The sequence below is a fragment of the Helicoverpa zea genome, chromosome 15, assembly GCF_022581195.2.
Source record: "Helicoverpa zea isolate HzStark_Cry1AcR chromosome 15, ilHelZeax1.1, whole genome shotgun sequence".
In the NCBI taxonomy this organism is placed as follows: Eukaryota; Metazoa; Arthropoda; class Insecta; order Lepidoptera; family Noctuidae; genus Helicoverpa; species Helicoverpa zea.
This window is the reverse complement of record NC_061466.1, coordinates 7,571,313-7,592,707: the sequence shown is the minus strand read 5'-3', so window position 1 is coordinate 7,592,707 and position 21,395 is coordinate 7,571,313. Positions and strand designations below refer to the sequence as shown.

Genomic DNA, 21,395 nt, shown 5'->3' with positions numbered 1-21,395 from the left:
CAGCCGTTATTAGACTACATGCCAGACTACGGCTTGTTCGAGGCGTCACAAATGGCGTGTCCTGTGCTACCTCAATACCATCCCAAACAGCTGATGGAGTTGCTCAACAGCGGCAAGATACGATGGGTCAAAGCTATACTTGCTCATTTAGTTCGGTAAGTTATACATGGGTTATAACTAGCCTATTCGTTATTGAAACCAGGCTAAGAATTATAGCGATGTGCCATATCATTTTGTTTCTTTTTAAAGCCGATTTTTCAATCGCCCGATAGCTTTTATCTGAAGAATGTGTTTGATGTTTTAACAGCTTTTGAATAGAAAATATGTAAAACCGCTATAATTCCTCAGATAGAAGTTAACTTATGATTGAAAAATCGCACCTTATTGCAATAAAATGTATCGATATCAACAGATGCATCGGCGGAACTTACACTGGACGCAGTTCACAGGGTGACGAAGATAGTTTATCCAGACAGGTAAGATCTTTTTACTTTCCCAGCAAAATAACCTAATAAGCAACTATATCATATAGTCTTATGTGGTCCACAAAAAGTTCAAAATAGCATCTTATTGCCAAACTAATTAGCACTGAATATGCAAACAAAATGTAACACAAAATATGCATCAACACTGAACGAGTCTGAAATACACATTAATTTTGTTAACTTGAATGATTTATGACTAATATGTGCTTTATTACGCTACCAATAAAGCTCACAATCCCATTTAAATGTTCATATTTTTATGTACAAGTTTATACATATTATACAAATTGGTGTACTGTATTTCTCTAAACAATGTTTAAATGTTGTGGTTTTCGATGTAAAATGCGATGTTGTGTTGCGCTTGCTTAACGAGCTCATAAACGAAGTTTATCCTATTTGAAACTCACTAAGTAACAATCGATAAAATATGGATATATGTGAATTAACACATTTTCAAAATTGAAATATAATTTTATAACTGTATTTTCTGTTTGGGGTTTAAAATAACGTTTTGAAATAAAACACTAAAACAATAACAAGTAAATTACTTTACCCAATAGCCCTAGACATTTTAGATATACATTTTTAGTGCGTAGTCCTTTACATCACTCAGTATACTTTTTTTTTAGATAGAGTTATTCGAACTTAGACATTAGATATTTTAAATTAGTTCAAATTAATTCACAATAGTAAAAGTCATCAACATTGTCATACACTTGCGATTAATATCCACGACAAATCGCTTTAGTATTCGATATACTCCCCACACTTTTTCATGAATGTCAAATAAAGTCCATTTCACGACAGAAGTCCAGGAAACGCAGCGCTAGTGTCTATGCGATAGCTCAGTCTCCCTCCTCCGAGCCTTTTTCCCAACTATGTTGGGGTCGGCTTCCAGTCTAACCGGATGTAGCTGTGGTTCAGTGTTTTACAAGGAGCGACTGCCCTATCTGACCCCCTCAACCCAGGTACCCGGGCAACCCAATACCCCTTGGTTAGACTGGTGTCAGACTTACTGGCTTCTGACTACCCGATATATGCTCAGATGATAGCTCAGTAAATACGTACAAAAATATATATGTACATAGTTGCACAATTTTCGAGTCTTCTTTCGTGGAATGGACTTTATTCGCACATTTTGTCCGTGAATGTGACATAAAGTGGTTGTGGCATGTCGCACGTGTTACAGCGCGGCTGGTCGCGCTCGCGCACGCTGTCCGTATCGTTCGCCGCCGGCGCCGCCTCGCCGCTAGATGGCGTTGCACAGGTAACATAGCTTTATATATACTTGCCATGTTTTCATTTTCAGTGTTTAGCTGCTCGCATATACTTTTTGTACGGCAGATAATCGGGCCGATTTTTGACGTTCTGACTTACAATTAAACCTATTTATATTTTTGACGTTCATAAGTGCTTGTAAAGGCCTAAATTAAATAAATGATTTGTTTTTGACTAAGATTTTCTGACCGAAACCTTTGTAGGACGGGAGCGTTGCACTATTGCCATCACTTTGTTCTATTTCTCTCGTGCAAAAAATCGGTCACCGTTTATCGGACGTCGGCGGGCAGCCTTTAATTGTTCTATGTGCATTTTTCTATACATATCAGTTTTGCCGCCATCTAACTATTTGATCACTACCACAGATAACAGAAGACGTCCAGTTAGACTACGCAGAATTAACTTCAGTACCACCGCTGCCGTTATGGACATTGCTTGTCGCCGACAAGGAGTCTCCGCATCATCCGTCCACTATTCAAGAGGCTAAGGTATTTAAAGAAATAATTGTTTATTTATTTACTTACACATACATTTGTTTTACAGAATATTTTCCAATTCAACAATGTAATAGTAATTTCCACACAGTTGGTACCTAATCCTAAATTCAAAAAAAAAGTCGTGGTGGCCTAGTGGGCAAAGAACCAACCTCTCGAGTATGAGGGCGCGGGTTCGATTCCAGGTCAGGCAAGTACCAATGCAACTTTTCTAAGTTTGTATGTACTTTCTAAGTATATCTTAGATACCAATGACTGTGTTTCGGATGGCACGTTAAACTGTAGGTCCCGGCTGTCATAGAACATCCTTGGCAGTCGTTATGGGTAGTCAGAAGCCAGTAAGTCTGACACCAGTCTAACCAAGGGGTATTGGGTTGCCCGGGTAACTGGGTTGAGGAGGTCAGTCAGGGCAGTCGCTCCTTGTAAAGCACTAGTACTCAGCTACATCCGGTTAGACTGGAAGCCGACCCCAACATAGTTTGGGAAAAAGGCTCGGAGGATGATGGTACCTAATCCTAAATTGTTCTGTCGAATACAACATTTACAGTGTCGTCCTATGAATTATCGCCAAAGTATAATATGACCTATAGAAGTGACAGCAAATTTTTATAGATATTCTTTCGTTTATCGTCTTTTGTTGTTTTGCAGGATTATAATGAGTTATTTGAAGGCACGATACAAGACACAGATGAAGATCTTGATGCTTTGCTGTTGGGTGAAGATGAGGGGGTGGATCGAAGACCGTCCATGCCTGAAAGACAGCCTTTATCACACTTTGGACTTAGACAAGGTAATGTGTTAATGACGGATCTAATAGGAATATTAATATTCTTTATTACACACACTGTTTGTAAGTACATTAAAATTTTGGAGAAGATAATGTACAAGGGCAAGCTTCACTCTGAATTGGGTTTTCTAACAGCAAACCTTGTGAAACCTTCCTTAGTACATTTTACATGTTGCCTGTGGACTGTGGACTTTACGTCTTATGTGAACATTAACCGCTCGTATGTCGTAATTATAAAACAATAGAACATCAACCGTGTCATACACAAAATACATCTCTTTAGAAAATATCTATCTATCTAGACATTTAACATATATTATTTTCCACAGGTCGCATCCTCTCTCGTCTACTCACCCACACACATTTGCCGGGACTCAGTTCACTGGATCAGATGCACTTGCTAGCGCTAGCGGATACCGTGTCCACTTGTGATGCCGACTTCGCAGAACGACTCGCTACTAATGCGAGAGTTGATGTCGCTCAGGCTTCGGGACAGGAGATATTGCCGGGTAAGTGTGAAATAATATTTTTATCCCGGTCACATCCTCTCTCGTCTACTTACCCACACACACTTGCCGGGGCTCAGTTCACTGGATCAGATGCACTTGCTAGCCTTAGCTGATACCGTGTCCACTTGTGATGCTGACTTCGCGGAGCGACTCGCCACTAATGCGAGACATGATGACATTGATGTCGCTCAGGCTTCGGGACAGGCGATATTGCCGGGTAAGCTTGTAATTTGTGAAATGAGAAAGTGGGAGTCAATGTCATCATCGTCCTGACCTTGTACCTTGTACCAATTTTATTTGTGATCGGCTCAGTATGTTTTCTTCTCCCAACCTCTCCTATCTGCCGTCATCTCATCGAACCCAATTTACATAGACAAAAACGAGTGATCACGAGAATATTTATAGACTCTAGAGAGTTGCTTCGTCATTACTTGTTTCTAGCCGACACGGAAAGTGGTGAAGTAGTTAAAATTGAAACTGTTTTGAATTGACATTTCGACAAAAAATATTTTTATGTGTATTTTTAAACGAATAGATTTTCAGTGAAATACTTAGGATTTATATTAAAAGTTCAGACAATTTTTTTTTTCTGAAATATCGTTCTAATCTTCTTATTTCCCCTACCAGACTCTCTCGACGACTGCGGTCTCCGCTTCCTCCTAGCCATGAAGCACTATGGCTACTTACTCCGCTGCCTACCCCTGGCCCAGCGCGCGAACCTGCAACGCACGGGCGTCGGTACCTGCAACTTAGTGTGGGCCTTCCACTCGGAGACGCATGAACAACTGCTCGCGCTCATACCAGGGTATACTAAGGGACAACCTAAGTGGGCTACTATGAGGGAACTTGGTGAGTGGACTTTTATTCTTTATGGAAGGTCTTTTTTAGCCAAAATGCGTGTATTGCTGTTAATACAACTGCACGTGCGCAAGCTTGGATATAAAGCCAGACAAGAAGTTTGCAAATTGCTTTGCAAAAAACTGTACTAAAGCGATTCATGTATTATATTATGTATCTGCTTAGATTTTTCTACCATCTTAATACTCTTGGAAAAATATGATGGTCTAATCGGCGTATATTTAAACGACATTCAGTTTTAAAGACAACTCAAATATCTTTTTGTTTGTGTAATACTAACGTCCATTGCTGAAAGGCTGTGTAAAATTTTCTTATGTATTATTTATTTACATTTGGGTATTTCAAGGCAACTTATTCCTAAAACCCTACTCCTTTACCAGGCGTCGGTTGGTGGGTACGCGGCGAGCTACTCCGCACTTGCATGGAGAAGCTAGCCCGGGCCTCATACATGCAGAAACAGGACCCCATGGACGCAGCTCTTTACTACCTCGCCATGAAGAAGAGGATGCTGCTGTGGGGGCTGTTCCGATCCAGTAGGGATGATAAGATGACCAATGTAAGTTATTTTTTGGTAGGAAGGTGTTAGGTTGTTAACGAATGGAGGAAAAATTTATATTTTTACTAAATATGTACCTTTTATTTAACTCGCCATGCTTGTATGTATGATCAGGTGAATTCTCCCGACACAAATTCGAAGCATCATTTACCGATTGAGCTCAAATTTTGTACAGACGTTCAGTTTGGATGACAATTCGTGATAAACAGTGAGACGTCTTTCTATATCCAACATGGTGGCATACGCAGATGGCGTGTCAATTCTTTTTGGTGCAATCCAATGAGGCCCATGTATTAGCGCATTTGAATAACATTAAATTAAATCTCGTGTTTTTTTTTAGTTCTTCTCAAACGACTTCACGGAAGATCGTTGGCGTAAAGCAGCGTTGAAGAATGCATTCGTTTTGCTCGGTCGACAACGGTTTGAACATGCTGCGGCCTTCTTCTTACTCGGAGGTGCCTTGAAAGATGCTTTAGAGGTAAATAAGGAAAATATTATATAGCAAGACAAACTGGTAAATGAAAAGACATAGGTATTTTCTTATTAATATTTCTGTTTTCCCTTATAGGTCCTTATCACACGTCTTGGAGACTTACAATTGGCAATGGTGGTAGCGAGATTATACGAAGCCGATAACCCATTGCCCACTAGTTTGAGGAAGTTGTTGATGGATGAAATATTAGGGTAAGTTTTTGGTATACCTTTAAAAACGGTGATGAGAGAATCACAGCAGATAATTATAATAGCCGGCTACGTTATTGTAGGATGCGGGTAAAACTGCAGGAAACAGTAAATAAGGCTGAAAGTTTGTTTGTTTGAAAGTGCTAATCTCGACAACCACTGCGTTGATACATAATAATTTCTTTGTGTGTGTTAGTTGTTATTTTTCGACAAAAGCTTTAGGCTACTTTTTATTTTACTATAGGCTAGTATTACAATATTCATGGTATGTTCACAGAGGTGAAACAGAAGACGGCGAACTAGACCTAGAACGAGCTCACCCAGACCCCTTCGTCCGTTCCATGGCGCTATGGGAACTCAAGCGCTACGGCGCCGCTCTCGACACACTGCTGAGCAATGCCGGCCGTTTGCATGCGGCGAGGGATAATGAGCCCATGCCTAGCGTGTTTAACTTCTACGTGTATCTGCGAACGCATCCCAGGTTGAAGAGGCATAATTTGCCTAGTCAGGTACGTATTGTGTAAACCACTATAACAGGCATTACGATAAATTTCGGGTCAATAGGATTGTTCAAATGTGTTACTGCGGCCCTGGTTCGCATAGGATTTAGTTAGCAAAATCCAAATGAATTCCCTCCCACTACACTCGGGTCTGTGGATGATTTCATTTCTCACAAAAACAGGAAAAAAACTATATAGTAAATGTTTAAACCTGCAAAGATGTAAGCTTTTTGAGTTAGTCAAGCATGTCTAGTCGAATAAAACATAGTTGGCGATACATAATATTAGAATACCAAGAGTAGCTCATCTCTATGATAAATCGGAAGATCGGAAGTGAATCATTTAAACTGTACAACTATAAACACAAACGCTATGTGGATATTCCGTTATTTCAATTGGAAAAAAGTACTTATCATACATTTCTTTCCAGGGTGGCACTCTAGCCCTTCTCCAACAAGAAGCAGACGAAGGCATCACCCGGTTAGAACGTCGCCTATACTTCCAAACGGCTCACGGTCACTTCAAGGCCGGCTGTCCCGCCCTAGCTCTGGAAGTGCTCTCGAAGCTCCCCGCCCGGGTGCGAGACGAGAGGACCCGACCACCCGTCACCGCACCTTCGATAGACGATGCGGTCATACATACAGGACAACTCGTCGTGGATCTCCCAGTCAAAAGTACGCTACATTCACGTCCGTTTGTACGTCCGCTGATTTATGTTTTTGTTTTGTGGTTTTTTCTTTTTTTTTTGCTGCTTTTTTCTCTACTCTTTCATCGATTTTGTGCAAAATATATGTCTTATATCACTTGAACGGACATTGAGCTATTAATTTCTGTATCTTTCTACTTTTTATACCTTTACTTATAGTCGCTTTTGAACATAAACCCAAAACTATTCTTAATTCTCATATTTTCTACTGTCTGTCTGTAACTTTACTGAATTGAAATATGTTTAGACATCTTTTATGTCCTACCAATCATGTGTAACTAAAACACGATTGGCAAACTGACACAACAGCCAATATTTACTGTTATTATTATTTAAATAAATATGTACTAATGAAATGTATGACATATAGAGGAAGAACCGGCGAACGTGGATTGGGGTGCACCAGCCGTAGAAGTGGACTGGGGAGCCCCTGTTTCTACCAAAAAGGATGATGAACTGGTTCTTAGCTGGGATGATGAAGACGATAAGGGGTGAGTGGAATTGCCAAAGTAACTGAAAACCGTGTCTAAATTAATAATAATCAATTGTGCTTTACACAAGAACTCTCTTATTTTATTTCAACATCATCATTAACATCCTCCTGCTCTTATCCCAATATTATTTGGGGTCGGCGCAGCATGTTTTCTCCTTCCATACTAGTCTGTCTGCCGTCAACTCACAAGTAACATTCTTTCTTACCGTATCAACTCTCACACAATCTATCCATCGTTTCTAGTCCAAGATCTATATTGCTAACAACTTATGTCTATTGAACAGTTCGGAAGGTTCAGGATCCTCAACGCCACCTCTAGAAATGAAAATGGGTAAAAAAGAAGAGAAAGAAGAGCCCACAGTTAACGGCAACTCTGAGAATGACAAGCCGTCGGACGATACGCCCTCTGTCGACATAATGGCGCAACAACTGAAGTTTGTGGCTTGCTTGAAGATATTAATGGAGGAACTTAGTACTCTTGCTACTGGGTATGAGGTTGATGGTAAGTGTTCTATGTTACATCTACAAATTGACATATATTTTATAATTCACTTGTTACATAAACATCTATGTATCGCTCATGATCAATCGACTCATGATATTTGAAGTTCAAAATGTTAACTTTAAGTCAAGTTTCTTGATGACACCATGCATTTCTTAAAAGAGAATGGTTGTTTTATCAGCACTGCGTTTTTATATTTATTTATTTTCCTTGTACATAGAAAAACACAGCCCTTTTTGATATCACAGCGCATATTTCTAAATGCAGATAAAGAGAAACTATGATAAGAATATGAGATAAAGAGAAATTATAGTATGATCATAAAATTGCTCATGTTGCATGGTAATAACTTTCTATATCAAACATTTAAATAATAAAATATGGACGGTTTTTTGCACAGGTGGTCACCTCCGCTATCAGCTATACATCTGGTTAGAACGCGAAGTAGAAGCCCTACGTCGGTTATGCGGCTACCTATCGGCCGGCGCGGGTCAGGGGGGAGGAGCCCTATTGTGTGCGGAGCCCGAACTGGCCCCGTTACCCGAGAGGCCTACGTTACACCAGCTATTGGTTCGGGAAAAGGCAGATTTCGAGGCTAAAGTGCAGCGCGCTTTGAACAGGAAGAAGTGGCTTAAAGGTACTTAAATTATTATTGAGCTTGTTTAATTGAGCTATGAAGCTGTTTTGTCTTGATACATATTTGGCCTGAATAGTTTGATAAGTATTTTTTTTTTTTATTGGGAAAACAAACAGTATTTTGATAAAATGCAATGATTTTGATTAGCTTCAGGTTTAGCGGGAACGTCGCTTGCCATTCCATTCCAAATACACGTGTGCCGTTTAAGAAATACAGCCAGTCTCACCCTCAATCAGATCAACTATACAGCTTAAAAAATACAACTTTGATAGACAAAAACACTAAAATTGTTTCCAGCAAACGAAACCCTTCTTCGAACCCTACTATCCTACTGCTCATTACACGGCGCGGGGGGCGGTGGTCTAGCCTCCGTCCGTATGGAACTGGTGCTGCTCCTCCAAGAGTTGGGCCAGGATAAACAGCATCAACAGCTGTTGTCGCCTCTACCGTTCCCGACCACGCTGCCGTTGTTGGCGGCCGCTGTGGCCACTAATAATACGGTTGTTGCTGATCCTGTGAGACATCTACAGGTGAGCGTACATATAAAAATACTAGCTTTTGCCAGCGGTTTCACCCGCATCCCGTGGGAACTACTTCCCGTACCGGGATAAAAAGTAGCCATAGCCTTCCTCGATAAATGGGCTATCTAACACTGAAAGAAATTTTCAAATCGGACCAGTAGTTCCTGAGATTAGCGCATTCAAACAAACAAACTCTTCAGCTTTATAACATTAGTATAGATTATTATTTTAGTTAAAACTAGCTTCTGCCCGCGACTTCGTACGCGGATCCTGTCCCTTATGCCAGCGACTACGGGGTCAGCAAAATCAAAGATCTGAATCGTCTGATATTGAATTTTAAGGGCCCGTTGACTTGAAAACAACGGAATACGCATAGCCATTAGAAATGTTCCATATATTTAATTTTTGTACTTTAACGGCAAAAGCACAGCAGACTAAACAAAACGCTGAGAACTGAACCGCAATAGACGTGACCATAGGGATAAAAGTATTGATTCTAATTAGTCCGCATTTAAGTTGTGTGTGGCAAAAATATTACACGTATTGTTACGTAAAAAAACATTAAATGTTACTGAGATGACAAAGTCGTGATGACTTAGTGGAAGTCGTGGTGGTTTAGTGGGTAGAGAACCAATCTCTCAAGTATGAGCGTGCGTCTTTAATTCCAGGTCTGGCAAGTACCTGCCAATGCAACTTTTCTAAGTTCGTATGTACTTTCTACGTATATTTTGGATACCAATGACCGTTATTTGGAGGGGATGTTAAACTGTATTATATCCGGCTGTCATTGAACATTCTTGGCAGTCGTTATGGGTAGTCAGAAGCCAGTAAGTCTGACCAGTTTTACTGAGGGGTGTTGGGTTGAGCGGTTAACCGGGTTGTGGAGGTCAAATAGGCAGTCGCTCCTTTTAAAACACTGGTACTCAGTTGCATAGTGACTGGAAGTCGACCCTAACATAATTGGGACAAAGGCTCTTGAGATAATAACGACAATAAGCATCGCAGGACATCTGAGGCTGATGACGGGGAGTAGCGACCCCGCGGGGCATATATACTGAGTTCTCCAGGGAGAGTATACTGTCCCCCATCTCCGGCCGGTCGGAGTGAACCATGACGGGGGTAGGTCTCACGCCTCTGGCTTGGCTTGACCATCCAGAGTGGAGTCGCTTGAGCAGGGTTAGTAGCCCTGCTCCGAGGATAGGTGCCTCGTGGTAAGTGACCCACAGGGAGCGCGTAATCTGCGTTTAAAATCCGCCGAGGTATCCTCACACTTTAGCCGCTCATGTCCCTGTTGCCCTTTTGTTGCTATTCAGTGACAGATTCCCGGGGGCCCAGTAAGTGAGCTGGCGAGTCTCCATCTGCCATTTTTACATGTATCTAATACATTGTCATCGGCAGGTGCCAAAGTTCCCGTAGTTTCCCCATTCCTAGTCCATTAGCATCCCATCACAATAGCCCAAGTAGTATTCATCCACAGTTAGCAATGGTATAGCACAGATTGTCTTTTTTTTAACGACGTTCACCGGGGATCGTCCTTGGGTTCCTTTCTATAGTGTATAAAGGGATAATTGTCGCTGTGTATAAAGGGCTTCAGCGTGTTGGCTTTGGCCTCACGTTTGCCTCCCAAAAATTCGGAACTCTGTAGTCCCGAGGTCTGGAAGAGACATACAAAATAATAATGAGATATATATGTCACCGTAAGATTACAAACATCGTTAGATTACAATCTATCTCGAGAGATTGTAAACTGTCGAATTATTGTAAACCGTAACACCTGATTGCAATTTAACGCATTATTTTTCGCTATATTATAATCTATCGATGAGAAATTGTCAAATTGTCAACTGTCCGAAAGCTCTCCCTGATTGGTCAGTCTTTTTGTAAGATCGAGAGCGATGTAGAGCGGTCAAATTGTCAACTGGCGTAGAACGGAATGCATCTTGCGCGCTGATTGGTAGAACGTCAAAAAAGACAATGTTCTTTGCAACTCCCGGTGTCACAGCTCTTTGACGTGCAAAAATAAGTGACGGTTTAATTTTTTATAAAATCAAAAATTGTACTTAATTTTTAAGACTCAAATTACACACAATTAAAAATTGTATTAAAAATTGAAGTTATAGTTCGGCCATTCAGAGAATGCGTTCCTGACACGTCGCGATTGAACTGACGACGTAACTTTGCAATGGCGTTGCAGTTACGATAAAAATATTTTTGCTGGTTGTTTACCGTTTTAACAATTGAGGAGCATTAAAACAACATTATTATATCAATAATCAATGAATGTTATAATTTTGTGCCAAACTGAGTGTCAAATAACTTGGTAAACAATATTTTTCTAAATCTATACTGCGCTATTACAAGGTTATGTCAGCGGTTTATATTTTGTAGTGCTGTGCTAAAAATAACAGGCAAGTATCGTAATCTGTTCTTATACAGTTATAATATAAAATAATACGTTTTGATTTTCTTTTTAAGAATTGGAAAATAATGGACTATAAGACTTAATTATAACTTTTATGAAATATAAAAATAAAACTATGACCAAACCGCATTTTTATACTTAGATTAAAAATGGTAACCCCAAATGGCGTTATGGGCCGCCATTTTGTGACGCTAAAACAGTCGTCCGTTGTCGTTTCGTGCGCATAGACCACGTTTTTCAAGTGTTTTCGATCTGTTTTTATTTGATTACCCGGCTTTCGTTAGACCGAGATATCAGGATTGATTCTGTTATTGATAATAATATAATTATACATGTAGGCGAAGATGATGATGAAGACACCACCTCCTCAAGCAAATCGGAGTCTGATTAATATTCTGTTCGCACATTCAATTCAATGTACTTGTAACAAAGAATAAATAAAACAATTTTATTATATGAATATTACCTTTTTTTGGTTTCCACTTAAATAACTAAAATATAAAACAAATGATTCCGCCAATTTAAAACGAAAATAATCTTAAAATAATGCGGCGGTTCATTTTGAAGGAACGGTAACGAACTCAGTGTTATGTTGTGCCCATCACTAGTCGTGACTATACTTCGGCCGTTCAGAGAATGCGTTCCTGACACCTATCAGTTAGTCACGACTAGTGATGGGCACAACATAACACTGAGTTCGTTACCGTTCCTTCAAAATGAACCGCCGCATTATTTTAAGATTATTTTCGTTTTAAATTGGCGGAATCATTTGTTTTATATTTTAGTTATTTAAGTGGAAACCAAAAAATGGTAATATTCATATAATAAAATTGTTTTATTTATTCTTTGTTACAAGTACATTGAATTGAATGTGCGAACAGAATATTTATCAGACTCCGATTTGCTTGAGGAGGTGGTGTCTTCATCATCATCTTCGCCTACATGTATAATTATATTATTATCAATAACAGAATCAATCCTGATATCTCGGTCTAACAAAAGCCGGGTAATCAAATAAAAACAGATCGAAAACACTTGAAAAACGTGGTCTATGCGCACGAAACGACAACGGACGACTGTTTTAGCGTCACAAAATGGCGGCCCATAACGCCATTTGGGGTTACCATTTTTAATCTAAGTATAAAAATGCGGTTTGGTCATAGTTTTATTTTTATATTTCATAAACGTTATAATTAAGTCTTATAGTCCATTATTTTCCAATTCTTAAAAAGAAAATCAAAACGTATTATTTTATATTATAACTGTATAAGAACAGATTACGATACTTGCCTGTTATTTTTAGCACAGCACTACAAAATATAAACCGCTGACATAACCTTGTAATAGCGCAGTATAGATTTAGAAAAATATTGTTTACCAAGTTATTTGACACTCAGTTTGGCACAAAATTATAACATTCATTGATTATTGATATAATAATTAATGATTAAACGAACTTACCTGTAAGTGAAGTTCTATCCTAATTATACGAAGAGCTTTGTCCGAGGGATTAGCATTAGGTATACTTGTAGTAACACATACGGTGTCGCCTATTCGCACTGATTTTTGAGGTAGATCGATTTTTTTTTTTTTTTTTTTTGTGGGTATCCTTAACTCACCCATCTTGCTCGAGCGCAGCACTCGTCATTTAGTTCGGAGCATCAACCCTGTCGATCGATACACGTAATACAAATGTTGATATTTGCATGACCAGGGGATAGGCCCGGTGGATCGGGAGGGTGGGATGCTAATCCCTCGGACAAAGCTCTTCGTATAATTAGGATAGAACTTCACTTACAGGTAAGTTCGTTTAATCATTAATTATACTCGAGCTTTGTCCTCAGGATTAGCATTAGGTATACTTGTAGATGTTGAGACTTAATGAAAATATCAACACATTAGGAATAATGCAAATTTATTTAAATACTTATTTAAGTATTTAGAAATGAGCATACATAAGTATCATTAATATGAACAACAAAGGCACCATACTTTTGGTATAAATCAAATTATAAAGTACGTGATTAGTTTTATAACGCAATTAATGATTAATTATGATCAATAATTTATACTTATTTGGGTACAAATAATCATACAAGCATCATTAACAAGAAAATTATGTTAAGTGAACAAAATGGTACTATACTATGGTAAAAAATAAAGTGGTTAGTTTTACAAACTTATTAATTATTTCAATATTAATGAATAAGTCCTAATCAGACAAGACACTATTAGCAAAGGAGTTTTGATTCTCCTGTTGCTCTATAACTATATGTCTGTTATAGAAACGCCAAAAGGTATTGGAGCTGCCACTCCAACCAGCTGTCTTCCTAATCAAGTCCAAACTGATACCCATTTTATGAGCTTTAGAGGTGGCTGCGTGTCTAGTACTGTGTGCAGTAAACACAGAAGTATCTATACCACAGCTGTAAAGAGTATTTTTTATCCACCTACTCAGAGTTTGTGATGTAACAGCCTTATGAGGCTTTTTAAGACTAATAAATAAGTGAACTTCACTGCCACGTAGTGGGTTCGTCATCAGCAGGTAAGAATTTAGTGTAGTAGCTGGACATATGGCTGGTTTATCTCTAAAAAATGGTAGGATGAGAGTAGGTTGAGTAGCCCCGTCACGAGACGTTTTTATTAGGTCGGGAATTTTTATTTGAATTTCATTTGAAAGAACTTCTATGTTATTGATGTTTATTTTGGAAATAGTCTGGACTCTGTGTGCGGTAATTAAGGCAAGGAGCGTTGCAAGTTTTTTAGATAATTTTTCTAGGTTTAGATTTTTATTGGGATACCAGGACATTAAATAGTTAAGAACTAGGGAGACATCCCAAGTAGTATTGTACTTGGGCAGAGGAGGTCTTAATCGGTAAATCCCTTTTAAGAACCGTTTTATCCGGTGATCGTTCCCTAGGTCTAGATCGGAAATTAAAGAGAGAGCGGACCTACAGCTATTTAAAGTTCCATATTGAGCACCAGATTCGTATTGCTGAGTAAGGAAATGTATGACTGTTGGAACAGAAGTTACGTATAAGTCAGTATGATTTGATTTACAAAACAAAAACCATTTTTTAAGACAGGTGTCGTACTGTTTTATGGAATTGTCTGATAGCGAGGCCATCATAATAGGAATTGAGTTTGTAGGTACACTTTTTCTCAGGAGCGACGTCCGGATAATATTCCGGCAACCAGGGTAATCTTCTGATGAACATCTCGGTTGCTGGAATGGGAAATGATTATGTTATCACTGGGTTTAAAGATTAGAGTGTTAGACACTAGTAATTTTTTAAACAAGGGAAACCATGCCTGTGTAGGCCAATGGGGAACTACAATAATGCCCTCTGCATGGTCGTTTTCAATTTTTCTAAGTGTTTTTAATATTATGGAAAAAGGTGGAAATCCGTAAAAAAAGAAACTGTTCCAAGAAATAGTAAATGCATCTACTTCATAGGCGTCGGGGTCCCGATGCCAGGATATGTATTTTATACATTTTTTGTTTAACCTACTGGCGAAAATATCTATCTCGGGGATACCGAATTGTTTTGTTATGCGCATAAAGGCGTGATCAGACAGCTCCCATTCGATGTCTGGATGAACGCGACGAGACTCGGCATCCGCGATAGTATTATCCGTGGAGCTTATATATGAAGCAAAAAGTATTATTTTTCTACTTTCACACCACTGCCAAATATGTTTTGTAACGTCAGTTAGGTGAGGAAACTGAATACCACCCATACGATTAATATATGATATGGCGGTGGTATTATCGATTCGTAATAAAATTTGGCAGTTATAACAAAATTTTGCAAAAATTTTTAGTCCAAAAAAGGCAGCGAGGATTTCTAGATAATTGATATGTCGCGAGCGTTCGCTGTCAGACCACATACCACTAGCCCGTTCCTCCCCACAGGCTGCCCCCCACCCCGTTGTTGAGGCATCACTGTAGATAACCAAACAAAACCTGTTTTGTTTGATTTTGTTTACAGAGTTATTAATTGCTCGTGACCACCAATCTAGATCCGGCAGTATAGACGGGGGTATAGACATGTATTTATCGTAATTGTTATCATCTTTTATGTTAAGGTATTTACAGCGTTCGAGTTCCTTAGTGTAAAGCCAGCCGTATTCGACGGCAGGGCAGGCAGAGGTAAGTAAACCCACGAGGCGAGCAAATTCTCTTACTTTACAGCGTGTAAGTATTTTAAATTTTTCTATTTCTTTTTTGATTTTTTGAATTTTTTCGTTAGGCAAGGAAACGTGTAAGTTCTCAGTGTCAATTATAAATCCCAGGAATTTACAGTTTGTTTTAGGGTATAATGCACTTTTTTCTTTGTTGATAATAAAACCCAAAGATTGTAAAAAACCTATTGTGTAAGAGACTTGACTCGCGCATGACTCATACGTATTTGATATTAGTAAAATATCATCTAGGTAGATAGTAGATAGGAAGCCACACGACCGAAGTAAACTAATAACCGGTTTCATTACTTTAGTGAACACAAACGGAGCAGTATTGAGGCCGAAAGGCAAGACATTAAATTGGAACAGTTTTCCATCGAATTCAAATCTAAGGTATTTTTTATGATCGCCATGTATAGGGATCAAAAAATAAGCGTCTTTAAGGTCAATAGTGCTCATAAAATAACCTTTGTTTATAAGATTTATAGCTGTACGTAGATCTTCAAGCTTAAAATGTTTTGTTGAAATAAATTTATTTAGAGATTTAAGATTTAGAATAAATCTCGTCCTTCCGTTAGGCTTTGGTACTAGAAACGTAGGTGATACGAATTGACCATCACAGGGATCGCATTCTTCGATTGCACCGATCAATAAAAGCTCTTTTATTGAATGATTCATTTGTACTTTCTCAAGCGAAGTAAGTATTTTTACCATAGGTGGTGAGTGTTGTATTACAGGTTGCGAGAAGGGAATGCGATAACCTGTGACCCAAGACAGTATAGTCTTATCATTAGTGATGAGGGACCATTGGTTAAGATAATTAGATAGTCGTCCGGCGTACATTACCGTGTCTAGCGGCGGCCGCGGCTCGTTGCTGGACGCGATGACTGTTTCGAGGAGGGCTCGTGCCGATTCCTGGGTGCAGGTTCCTTTCGCCTCTGGGTTCCCTTCGACCTGTGGCTCTGGGGAGGGGCTCGCCAGTTTAAATGATGTTTCTGTACGTTTGGGTTTGTCACTTTTTTAGCAGGCTGTTTGGGAGGTGCAGGTTTCATGTCGCCTCCTGTTTTGTTTATAGCTTTTGCAGCTTTAAGCGTATCTGCTAGCTGAGCACTAAAAAGGAAATTATCAATTTTTGTCGCCTGAAGCTGATCTTTAAGTTCTTTTTTCATGACGAAGAGTATAAAGTTCCTCCTCACAAGCGAATCAGAGTTTTGGCTATCGCATAATATTTTTTGTGCATCCATTAAAAGCCTAATAAGTTCTGTGGATGAGGCAGTCTGTTCAGATGATATAAGCAAGGTGAGAGCTTGCGCAATACAGGTTATAGCGGATGCGATTTGCTTTTGTTTGTTTTCAATACCCTTGTCCCTTTTGTGGACAGTTTCGGGGATGGCAACTTTTACTTCTGGATTCAGTAAGGGTGCATCGATCAAGGTGCAGTTAGCGGGAACCAGGTATTTATCCAAAAGTTCCTTCCGGGCTTCCTTAGACAGACCTGAAGTAGCCACGTGCTGGAGACGTACGGCCAAGTCAGGTTGGATGTCGTTTCCATAGACTCTTTTCTGGGAGGGGTCCTCACCAAGCAGCTGCATAATCTCATCGTTAATTTGAGGTGTCACCTGCGAGTCTGGTGGTGCAGGCTCTGTCCCTGTGACATAGATGTTCGCGTCAACTGTCGCTGGGGCTGGCGGCGATTCCACAGTATCGGCCACGGCGGGACCCGGCGGAGGCGGTGGCGGCGGCACGGCGGGTGACGGCGGGGTGGTGCGCTGCGGCGGCGGGTATGGCGGAGCGACGTGAGGAGCGGCACTTGTTGACGGTTCAGGTTCGATCGCCGGTGCACCTAAGATTGACGTGATTCATGATTACATGTTTGTCCATATATCTACGTCATATGGGTTAAGTGACAGTCCCTAAGACTGCCCGCAGAACCCTCACAAGGTGAGTAGGTAGGCGTAAAGTGACAGTCCCAAAGACTGCCCGCATTACTTGAGCTATGTATGTAGCAGAGTGACATTCCCATAGAATGCCCGCAACACCACATTATATAGCATAAGGTAAATATTTTAAAGTGACAGTCCCAAAGACTGCCCGCATTACTTGAGCTATGTATGTAGTAGAGTGACATTCCCATAGAATGCCCGCAACACCACATTTTATAGCATAAGGCGAATATTGTGAAGTGACAGCCCCAAAGACTGCCCGCAACACTATTTCTTACACCTGAACTATGTATTTGGTAAAGTGATAACCCCACAGGTTAACCGCAGTACCATTTAAAATAAGCACATGTTAGGTAGGTGTACGTACTAACCTTCAATACAAAACAGGTCCTGGTAAGCGTGAGGGCGCGCGGCGGGGCTGCGGCCCGATCCCGCGGAGCTATCACTCGACGAGCACGAGGTGCATGACGACGATGACGACGTGGAGGACAGGCGGTGGCGTGTCACGTGTTGTCGATCTTTCCGAGCGCGCAACAATTTTTCTAACGACTTAACTTTTTTTGCTAACGACTCATAGTCGTGCTCGGTACGAGAACGAGAACGTTTTCCCATTTTTATGTGCGAAGCGGCGGAGCACTGAAATGTGAATGACGAGTGCTGCGCTCGAGCAAGATGGGTGAGTTAAGGATACCCACAAAAAAAAAAAAAAAAAATCGATCTACCTCAAAAATCAGTGCGAATAGGCGACACCGTATGTGTTACTACAAGTATACCTAATGCTAATCCTGAGGACAAAGCTCGAGTATAATGTTGTTTTAATGCTCCTCAATTGTTAAAACGGTAAACAACCAGCAAAAATATTTTTATCGTAACTGCAACGCCATTGCAAAGTTACGTCGTCAGTTCAATCGCGACGTGTCAGGAACGCATTCTCTAAATGGCCGAACTATAACTGATAGGTGTCAGGAACGCATTCTCTGAACGGCCGAAGTATAGTGACGAAAACGAATCGCTGCAAAACCGACTCCACGTAGTCTTGTCTGCCCTACCCCTAGAGTGCAATTCAAAACCGCGTAGGCGCGGAGGGGCGAGGCGGCCTGCGAGCTGAGGCGCAGGTAGTTTCAGCGCTCGCCGCCGCGGCTGAGGCTGGCCGGCTCCGCCGGCCAGCAAGCCGAAGCTGCGGTGGTGAGCGTGAAAACCATCTGCGACGATAAGCTCGCATGGGACCGCCGGAGCCCCGCAGCGCCGGAGCCGTGACAGAAGTTATGCTTGCTGCATGTTGCATGCTTACTTCCATGCTGGGTCAATTATAGTTCGGCCATTCAGAGAATGCGTTCCTGACACGTCGCGATTGAACTGACGACGTAACTTTGCAATGGCGTTGCAGTTACGATAAAAATATTTTTGCTGGTTGTTTACCGTTTTAACAATTGAGGAGCATTAAAACAACATTATTATATCAATAATCAATGAATGTTATAATTTTGTGCCAAACTGAGTGTCAAATAACTTGGTAAACAATATTTTTCTAAATCTATACTGCGCTATTACAAGGTTATGTCAGCGGTTTATATTTTGTAGTGCTGTGCTAAAAATAACAGGCAAGTATCGTAATCTGTTCTTATACAGTTATAATATAAAATAATACGTTTTGATTTTCTTTTTAAGAATTGGAAAATAATGGACTATAAGACTTAATTATAACGTTTATGAAATATAAAAATAAAACTATGACCAAACCGCATTTTTATACTTAGATTAAAAATGGTAACCCCAAATGGCGTTATGGGCCGCCATTTTGTGACGCTAAAACAGTCGTCCGTTGTCGTTTCGTGCGCATAGACCACGTTTTTCAAGTGTTTTCGATCTGTTTTTATTTGATTACCCGGCTTTTGTTAGACCGAGATATCAGGATTGATTCTGTTATTGATAATAATATAATTATACATGTAGGCGAAGATGATGATGAAGACACCACCTCCTCAAGCAAATCGGAGTCTGATTAATATTCTGTTCGCACATTCAATTCAATGTACTTGTAACAAAGAATAAATAAAACAATTTTATTATATGAATATTACCTTTTTTTGGTTTCCACTTAAATAACTAAAATATAAAACAAATGATTCCGCCAATTTAAAACGAAAATAATCTTAAAATAATGCGGCGGTTCATTTTGAAGGAACGGTAACGAACTCAGTGTTATGTTGTGCCCATCACTAGTCGTGACTAACTGATAGGTGTCAGGAACGCATTCTCTGAACGGCCGAAGTATAATATGGGATGTGTTATATTTTAAACAAAAAACTCAGTAGGTACGAGTTAAAAAATTAGAAGGTAAATAAATATTTTTATGATGTCATTTAATAGTATTTAAGAAGTTTACTGTTAGAATGCATGCTACAAATTTAGATGCAAAAAAATAACCATCATGCTGAGTTGTATTTAGAGTGGAAGATAACTCGTGGCTAAGATAGTATTATTTAGATGCTCGACGCTTTATTAATTGTGGCTGACTTAGTAATTTAGAAGGCAACATACATTTTTGGGGGCGAATAATGATATTAAAAAGAAGCCTGTTTAATTAGCACCCCTTTTATTTTATTTTTAAATATTAGTTTGTATTTGAAGACAAAATACCTAACTGTATTTTTATAAGAGTTATTTTTATATAAATTTAATACTTGAAGAATTTTTGAAGAGCATTTATTTTATTTAACTGACACCTCTATTTCATTCCTAACTCTACGGGAACTCCATGGGAACAGAACGGCTGGTCGTGATTGGTCGATCTTACAAAAAGACTGACCAATCAGAGAGAGCTTTCGGACAGTTGACAATTTGACAATTTCTCATCGATAGATTATAATATAGCGAAAAATAATGCGTTAAATTGCAATCAGATGTTACGGTTCACAATAATTCGACAGTTTACAATCTCTCGAGATAGATTGTAATCTAACGATGTTTGTAATCTTACGGTAACATATATAACGCAAAAAATTCGGAGAGTGGGGGCTCGTGACGCCACGTCTAAGTATGTAAAATTTGTACTAAGCAGTGACTTAACACAAAATTCAAGCGTGTTATATCTTCGTTATTATTTGTTTGTGAGAAGGAGAAAAGAAAAATACGTGTCCATTATTTTAGGGTTATCTAAAAGACGGACTAATTACTTTTTTTGATTCACCATACCTATTTCATAACATTCATTTCTATACATTTCAAGTGTAGTATTGCTCTTGAAGTTCCACATCAGGTGTTCCAGATCTTCGATGTTTATACGTCAAAATAGAGAGTGCTTATCAGATTGAACCACTTTTGCTAAAACGTCATATCTTTATAAGCTATAGTCTAGCTGGGCTCCTGGGTTTCCACATCAGGTGTTTTACATCTTCAATTTTTATAAGTCAACAGAGAGTGCTTATCAGATTGAACAACTTTTGCTAAAACGTCATACCTCTATATGCTATAGTCTAGCTGGGCCCCTGGAGTTCCACATCAGGTGTTTTAGATCTTCAATTTGTATAAGTCAATAGAAAGTGCTTATCAAATTGAACAACTTTTGCTAAAACGGCATACCTGTATATGGTACAGAGAAGCTGGGCTCTTGGGGTTCCACATCAGGTGTTCCAGATCTTCAAATTTATTATCTCAGCTGAAAATGCTCATCACATGAAACAATTTTTGCCATGACACCATTTTTGTATCTCTTATAGTTTTGTTGGTCTGTTGGTGTTCTGCATCAGGTCTTCAAGTTTCGAAGATAAATTATAGCCTATATGTTGACCAGGCTTAATACTGACACAACAAAGAAAAAATCATTGAAATCCGTTCA

The 21,395-nt window shown here is 39.5% G+C and overlaps 2 protein-coding genes across 9 annotated transcripts in view; one reads left to right on the top strand and one right to left on the bottom strand.

The window, feature by feature from the left end:
* LOC124637173 (dmX-like protein 2) overlaps positions 1–21,395 on the top strand; it is a 63,105-nt gene that overhangs the window by 22,489 nt on the left and 19,221 nt on the right. For 6 of the 7 annotated variants that reach the window (XM_047173532.1, XM_047173528.1, XM_047173531.1 and 3 more), the window contains exons 27-42: positions 4–155; positions 413–476; positions 1,675–1,752; positions 2,129–2,251; positions 2,906–3,047; positions 3,374–3,553; positions 4,181–4,402; positions 4,792–4,967; positions 5,308–5,445; positions 5,536–5,651; positions 5,926–6,157; positions 6,579–6,822; positions 7,225–7,345; positions 7,632–7,849; positions 8,250–8,486; positions 8,784–9,016. In XM_047173532.1, the coding sequence (XP_047029488.1) occupies positions 4–155; positions 413–476; positions 1,675–1,752; positions 2,129–2,251; positions 2,906–3,047; positions 3,374–3,553; positions 4,181–4,402; positions 4,792–4,967; positions 5,308–5,445; positions 5,536–5,651; positions 5,926–6,157; positions 6,579–6,822; positions 7,225–7,345; positions 7,632–7,849; positions 8,250–8,486; positions 8,784–9,016 (2,676 nt within the window). The remainder of the gene's footprint in view (positions 1–3; positions 156–412; positions 477–1,674; positions 1,753–2,128; positions 2,252–2,905; positions 3,048–3,373; positions 3,554–4,180; positions 4,403–4,791; positions 4,968–5,307; positions 5,446–5,535; positions 5,652–5,925; positions 6,158–6,578; positions 6,823–7,224; positions 7,346–7,631; positions 7,850–8,249; positions 8,487–8,783; positions 9,017–21,395) is intronic. The other variant, XM_047173530.1, reaches the window with a different exon arrangement.
* On the bottom strand, positions 14,246–18,261 carry LOC124637174 (formin-E-like). 2 transcript variants are annotated; one of them, XM_047173533.1, is made up of 3 exons: positions 17,929–18,261; positions 16,461–17,457; positions 14,246–14,655 (listed from the first exon to the last, which is right to left on the bottom strand). In XM_047173533.1, the coding sequence occupies exons 1-2, from the start codon at positions 18,167–18,169 to the stop codon at positions 16,466–16,468; spliced, it is 1,233 nt and encodes a 410-aa protein (XP_047029489.1). In that variant the 5' UTR covers positions 18,170–18,261; the 3' UTR covers positions 14,246–14,655; positions 16,461–16,465. The 2 variants fall into 2 exon arrangements, with proteins under 2 accessions (XP_047029489.1, XP_047029490.1); XM_047173534.1 differs by lacking the exon at positions 14,246–14,655 and having other exon boundaries at positions 14,865–17,457.

What these genes read in the sequence shown, in the direction of transcription:
- LOC124637174 (XM_047173533.1), bottom strand. Translation starts at nt 18,169, where the DNA reads ATGGGAAAACGTTCTCGTTCTCGTACCGAGCACGACTATGAGTCGTTA. An exon ending in GGACCTGTTTTGTATTGAAG is followed by an intron (nt 17,458 to 17,928) that starts GTTAGTACGTAC and finishes CGTCAATCTTAG; the next exon opens with GTGCACCGGCGATCGAACCT.